Here is a 7500-nt window from a genome sequence, read left to right on the forward strand (position 1 = left end):
TGCTTAGCAGTGCATTTGCTTGCTTGTACTCACTGTAAAGATCTTATTGTGGTTCTCCAATGTTGTGCGTCTCTGGCAAGCATACGGAGACACAGCAGACTCTGGTTTGGCTGACAGATGCACACACGACCTCTGATCCGCAGCGGGATTCTGCTCAGAAACACAGAGAGACAGTCAGAATATCAACCAGAAGATGCTCAGCTGATCAACGTACACCTCTTACATCTGAGCAAACTAGTTCATAAAACTTCAGGGAAAGCGTGTAGAACCACTCTGCCTTACAGTGTGTTTGCTAACACAAGAATTTAATATTGCACTGTTTAAAAAGGTTGGACCCTTTTCACAAGACTATTATGGTGTGATTAACGTCCATCAGCATCTTAAATTCTTGAGTTTTTATTATTTATATTTTAAAAAACGTACGTATATTTTTATGTAGTTATGCATGTATTAGATCATCTTTGCATCAAAAACTAATGAGCGCTTGTGTGTGGTGTGTGTAATGCAGTGTGTATGGAGGACAGTAAATCTGACATTATTCTCTCTTCTGGCTGCCGTTATCAGTCTCACACTTTTTATTTTCTTCTTGAGAAAGTCTTGATAGCACCATCCTGGAGTTTTTCTGTTATTATTTCAGCTAATAGGATTGTAAAATAATTGGTTGTACTCATCCACTGCGTTAGAGTTTACCATAGCTACTTCTGCAGCCGAGAAACATGTAAACGTGAAAAGAGTGCATCCTTATATATTCCATAAATCACATTGCAACACCCTGACAACTACTCAGATTACCCTAAAATTACATATTGCATTTTTACAATGATACACTACCCCATAATATCCTTGTTACTACAAAGCAAAGCACATCCTAGCAATGGAACAGTAACATTCTGACATTCTCATAATAATACATTGGCAACCACCTGGGGTCTGTTCTTCATCAGTGGATTACTCAATTAGCTGGATTTGGATATTGATGATTTGACATGATCCAGAATCGTTTCGTTCTTCAAAACTCATCCGAGAGTTGTTGTCATAGCAACAGTTCTGCTAGCTCAAACCTGCTCGGAGCAGCAGCTTATTTCGTATAAACAGGATTAGATTGGGTTATTTCAAGCAAAGATAATACTGAAAGTATGTACTAAATGCTGATGATTTCTTACAGTATACACTTGGCAAAACAGTAAATATAATTTTTTAACTATATATATATATATATATATATATATATATATATATATATATATATATATATATATATATATAAAGTAAAAAATATATATTAGTAAAACTTAAGCAATCTGCACTCTGAAATAAAGTACAAAGACTGCCACCTGGTGGTTCAAAGAGAAAATTTAATGATGTTAACTTTTTAGATACAAACGCGTACATGCACATTATTCGACTTTTTTTAAAAATAATAATTTATGCAGTCAAAAAAATCAATTTAAATCATCAATTGATGCTTTGCAAAAGTTGCAGACACCTTTATCGACATAAAAATGCTTTTTTGATGCAAAATTTATTGATACAGATATTCCTAACGCTGATTAAAAACACTTGAGTAGGCCTAGGCTACTATAATAAAGAAAGTCTTCTCTAAATGTAGAACTAAATACATTGATATGCAGTGAAATACATAATGAATACTCTTGACACATGAAAGTGTAGCGCCTGCAGCTTATGTGGGAAGTTATTTGCGTATCATATTTAACAAACCGTTTACTGCTAATTTGATGTCATTTCGCTCACATGGATAATTGAATATTACTTAGATGACGTCATTACGCTGCTGTGCCGTCAGCCAATCGTTGCATTGCTGATCATGATTTTGAGGATTGATAGATCTGTCCTTCACAACACATGCTGCGATCTCAGATCAGTTCATCCAGACATTTAATCTGATTCACGAACTTGTTTGAAGAACCAAATTAGCCAGAGATCAGTTATCAAGATGAACAGATCCAGGATCTGCCAAATCTTTTTAGATCATTTAAGCGAGGTATGAAGAACGGACCCCTGGAATACCCTAGTAATTCTCTGATAACCATACAGAACACCTTAAAGTAGGTCTAATTATCCTGGCAACAACATACCACCACCATGCAAACACGGAAACTACGCAGAGCATCTTGACACAGCAAACCTCCAGATAAAATTACTGAGCAATTCCAGCGTTATGGATGTGACATTTACAGTCAAAACTCAAAACCTAAATTCACATAGAAAGGATATGCTAACAGTATATTGAAGCAACTGTTTATACTTTCCAAAACATCTAACCACAGAGTTATAGGAGCAGAAAAATATCAGTCTGTAAACATGTGTTATATTTTAAATGAGGAAAATAAACATGCGTTATGGATGTGACCAAAAAAGTCTGCGAGTTTGCAGTATAAAATTCAGTTCAACTTTATTTGTATAGCGCTTTTACAATGTAGATTGTGTCAAAGCAGCTTCACATAAAAGGTCACAGTAAATAGGAACAGTGTAGTTCAGTTTGTAGTGTTTAAGTTCAGTTTAGCTCAGTTCAGTGTGGTTTAATAATCACTACTGAGAGTCCAAACACTGAAGAGCAAATCCAACGATGCGCAGCTCTACAGATCCCGAACCATGCAAGCCAGTGGCGACAGCGGAGAGGAAAAAAACTTCACTAATGGCGGAAGTGAAGAAAAAAAAAAACCTCGAGAGAAACCAGGCTCAGTTGGGCACGACCATTTTAATTTCTCCGCTGGCCAAACGTCTTGTATACAACATACTTTGTAGAAATTCTGTGAATTAAACTGCACAACCCAAAAGAAACGATGCTAATCAAAAGGAGAAGAGTCGGCTCACCATAGAACAAACATGATTGATCTTATATTATTTGACATTTTTGCATTTAGGAGGTAAAGTGTTGTTATGGATGTGACGTCTCTCTGTTATAGATGTGACCGATGTAAAACTGGCACTTGTGTGACTTTGGAAAGCAAAATATATTAGTTTGAAACATTGACAGACAGATGTTTGAGTATTTCTTAAGTACTGTTTCAAGAGTTCACACTTAGCTGATGATTGATAATAAAGCTTTTGTTTGGCATGCTGTCCCGGGAGAGAGCCCTGAGCTTACAAGATCCTCGAGCTCTGGGCGAGATCAGATCTGAGCTCAGGTAGATCTCGATGACCCCCCCCCCCCCCCCTGCTTATTTGTAGCTAAGTGTCAGAAATGGATGGCTGAGAAGAGGTGTACTCAGAGCTTGGTTATAAATATTTGGATTAATTGTTTAGGTGCTTGTTTTTGGACTGTGGGAGGAAAGGAATTAAACCAGGGGCATTCTTGCTGTGAGGCAACAGTGCTACTCACTGGCCACCGTGTCGCCCATTTGAAAGATGGAAAAGTAGGGTTGGGGGGGGGGGATTCTTCAAGACGAAGATATTGAGATAAGAAAACTCTGGTTATTTATAGTGAGTTAGGAATCATCTGATAGGATAGTTGGTCATGAGCTGATGCTGGAACAGCTGTGAACAATCATAAGCACGTGATCCTCTCGAAATTTGTTCATAAATAAACTTCACAAAATACTTACACCATAAATGTAGAAACGCTTTCGCTATTTTGGTGAAAACTGAATTATTTTCATGGCACGGCTGACATTTGCAATGAATTGCTCTACTGCAACCTGTTAGCAACATGGCGACACCTTGGCCACCGTGCATAAACCCACACCTATGCAGATTATACAGAACACCTTACAATCTACCCAGCAAACTCTAGCAACAGCAAACCACCACCCTTGCAACCATGGTAACAATGCAAAACAACTTAGAAATGACACATGTAGATAAAATTACTGCAACCTGTTAACAACAAGGCAACACCCTGGCAACTAGGAGTGTAACAGATCACGGTTGATCCATGATCTGTTTGGATCACAACCCACAGTTCGGAACACACATGACCCTCGGATTAATAACCTTTTTTGAACTTGTATGTTAATCCAACATTTATGACAAATGCAGAGAGAGATCGCCTCCTATGACATTCAAATAAGGTGTATGAAAGCATTTTGGCTGCCCTGTAAAGTATAATGATGACGGTGTTGGGACCTACCTAAATGCTTTCTTAGGTTATTATTTAAAGGTGTTTTCTGACAGTGTTTGTTTAGCCTGCATTAATGCATTCAGTGTAAAGCTGCACAATTAAACGCTAAAAAGATCGTGATTTCAATTCAAACCCATGCAAAATGAATGATAAATGATAGTGATTTGCATATATTTATTAATCCATCAAAGTGCTGCATTCAAATCTGCATTTAATTGAGAGAGATTCAGTTTTTACACTTTTTCAGTGAGTTACAAACAGTTAAATAACACAGCATTACTGGGAGAACAGCTTATAATTCAGATATAAACACTGATGTTTATGGTAAAGATTAAAATCACTGTTTAATAAAACTTGACGCTGGTGAATGTAGTTGCAGTTACATTGTTTAACCAACAGGTGGCGACAAACAAGAATCAAAATTACGTCACTGAATCGGTTTTGAAATCAGAAATGATCCACCTATAATGAAACATGAAGTTTTATCTGTGAATTACTGAATCATTAATTGAAAATAAATATGATCTGTTGTAGAAGATATTTGTATTTATCATTATCAGCAACAGCAGCAAAGATCATTTTTCGTATTGAATACTTCTCGTTTTTCAGCTTTTTTATTTTTATTAAAATTACAGGCTCTAAGTTCTGTTTGTTAACACCAATGGTTTTTCCAGTAATATCTTTATAAAAATGGAAAGCAAATGACATTTGTCCCCTCCCATTTTTGCTGATCAAAAAAATGGTCTGATCCGTGATTCAAAAACAACAGTGTGATCCGAACCGTGAGATCTGGCAACCATGCATAAAACAACAACTATGTCTTTATGGCCATGCAGAACAACTTACAAATGACCCAGAAAACCCTAGCAACTGCATGACAACACCCTGGCAACCATGCATAAAACAACAATGTCTTTATGACTATGCAGAACAACTTATAAATGACCCAGAACACCCTAGCAACAGCATGATAACACCCTGTCAACCATGCATAAAACAACAATGTCTTCATGACCATGCAGAACAACTTATAAATGACCCAGAACACCTTAGCAACAGCATGATAACACCCTGGCAACCATGCATAAAACAACAATGTCTTTATGGCCATGCAGAACAACTTACAAATGACCCAGAACACCCTAGCAACAGCATGATAACAACCTGGCAACCATGCATAAAACTACAATTATGTCTTTATGACCACGCAGAATACCTTACAAATGACCCAGAACACCCTAGCAACAGCATGATAACACCCTGGCAACCATGCATAAAACAACAACTATGTCTTTATGGCCAGGCAGAACACCTTACAAATGACCCAGAAAACCCTAGCAACTGCATGACAACACCCTGACAACCATGCATACAACAACAACTATGTCTTTATGGCCATGCAGAACAACTTACAAATGACCCAGAAAACCCTAGCAACAGCATAACAACACCCTGGCAACCATGCATAAAACAACAACTATGTCTTTATGACCATGCAGAACACCTTACAAATGACCCAGAAAACCCTAGCAACGGCATGATAACACCCTGGCAACCATGCATAAAACAACAACTATGTCTTTATGACCATGCAGAACACCTTACAAATGACCCAGAAAACCCTAGCAACAGCATGATAACACCCTGGCAACCATGCATAAAACAACAACTATGTCTTTATGACCATGCAGAACACCTTACAAATGATCCAGAACACCCTAGCAACAGCATGATAACACCCTGGCAACCATGCATAAAACAACAATGTCTTTATGACCATGCAGAACAACTTACAAATGACCCAGAAAACCCTAGCAACTGCATGACAACACCCTGGCAACCATGCATACAACACCAACTATGTCTTTATGACCATGCAGAACACCTTACAAATGACCCAGAACACCCTAGCAACAGCATGATAACACCCTGGCAACCATGCATAAAACAACAATTATGTCTTTATGACCACGCAGAACACCTTACAAATGACCCAGAACACCCTAGCAACAGCATGATAACACCCTGGCAACCATGCATAAAACAACAATGTCTTTATGGCTATGCAGAACAACTTACAAATGACCCAGAACACCCTAGCAACAGCATGATAACAACCTGGCAACCATGCATAAAACAACAATTATGTCTTTATGACCACGGAGAACACCTTACAAATGACCCAGAACACCCTAGCAACAGCATGATAACACCCTGGCAACCATGCATAAAACAACAATGTCTTTATGACCATGCAGAACAACTTATAAATGACCCAGAACACCTTAGCAACAGCATGACAACACCCTGGCAACCATGCATAAAACAACAATGTCTTTATGGCCATGCAGAACAACTTACAAATGACCCAGAACACCCTAGCAACAGCTTGATAACAACCTGGCAACCATGCATAAAACAACAACTATGTCTTTATGGCCATGCAGAACACCTTACAAATGACCCAGAACACCCTAGCAACAGCATGATAACACCCTGGCAACCATGTATAAAACAACAATTATGTCTTTATGGCCATGCAGAACAACTTATAAATGACCCAGAAAACCCTAGCAACAGCATGACAACACCCTGGCAACCATGCATAAAACAACAATTATGTCTTTATGACCATGCAGAACACCTTACAAATGACCCAGAACACCCTAGCAACAGCATGATAACACCCTGGCAACCATGCATAAAACAACAACTATGTCTTTATGACCATGCAGAACACCTTACAAATGACCCAGAATATCCTAGCAACAGCATGATAACACCCTGGCAACCATGCATAAAACAACAACTATGTCTTTATGACCATGCAGAACACCTTACAAATGACCCAGAACACCCTAGCAACAGCATGATAACACCCTGGCAACCATGCATAAAACAACAACTATGTCTTTATGACCATGCAGAACACCTTACAAATGACCCAGAACACCCTAGCAACAGCATGACAACACCCTGACAACCATGCATACAACAACAACTATGCCTTTATGACCATGCAGAACACCTTACAAATGACCCAGAACACCCTAGCAACAACATGATAACACCCTGGCAACCATGCATAAAACAACAATGTCTTTATGACCATGCAGAACAACTTACAAATGACCCAGAAAACCCTAGCAACAGCATGATAACACCCTGGTAACCATGCATAAAACAACAATGTCTTTATGGCCATGCAGAACAACTTACAAATGACCCAGAAAACCCTAGCAACAGCATGATAACACCCTGGTAACCATGCATAAAACAACAATGTCTTTATGGCCATGCAGAACAACTTACAAATGACCCAGAACACCCTAGCAACAACATGATAACACCCTGGCAACCATGCATAAAACAACAATGTCTTTATGACCATGCAGAACAACTTATAAATGACCCAGAAC

General features: G+C 38.5%; 1 protein-coding gene across 1 annotated transcript in view; it reads right to left on the reverse strand.

Annotated features, from left to right (window-relative positions):
* Nucleotides 1-7500, reverse strand: part of dntt (deoxynucleotidyltransferase, terminal) — a 245228-nt gene that overhangs the window by 225927 nt on the left and 11801 nt on the right. The window contains exon 3 of the mRNA XM_056471419.1: nt 34-150. Within this exon, the coding sequence (XP_056327394.1) occupies nt 34-150 (117 nt within the window). The remainder of the gene's footprint in view (nt 1-33; nt 151-7500) is intronic.

Source organism: Danio aesculapii, chromosome 13 (assembly GCF_903798145.1).
Source record: "Danio aesculapii chromosome 13, fDanAes4.1, whole genome shotgun sequence".
Classification (NCBI taxonomy): domain Eukaryota; kingdom Metazoa; phylum Chordata; class Actinopteri; order Cypriniformes; family Danionidae; genus Danio; species Danio aesculapii.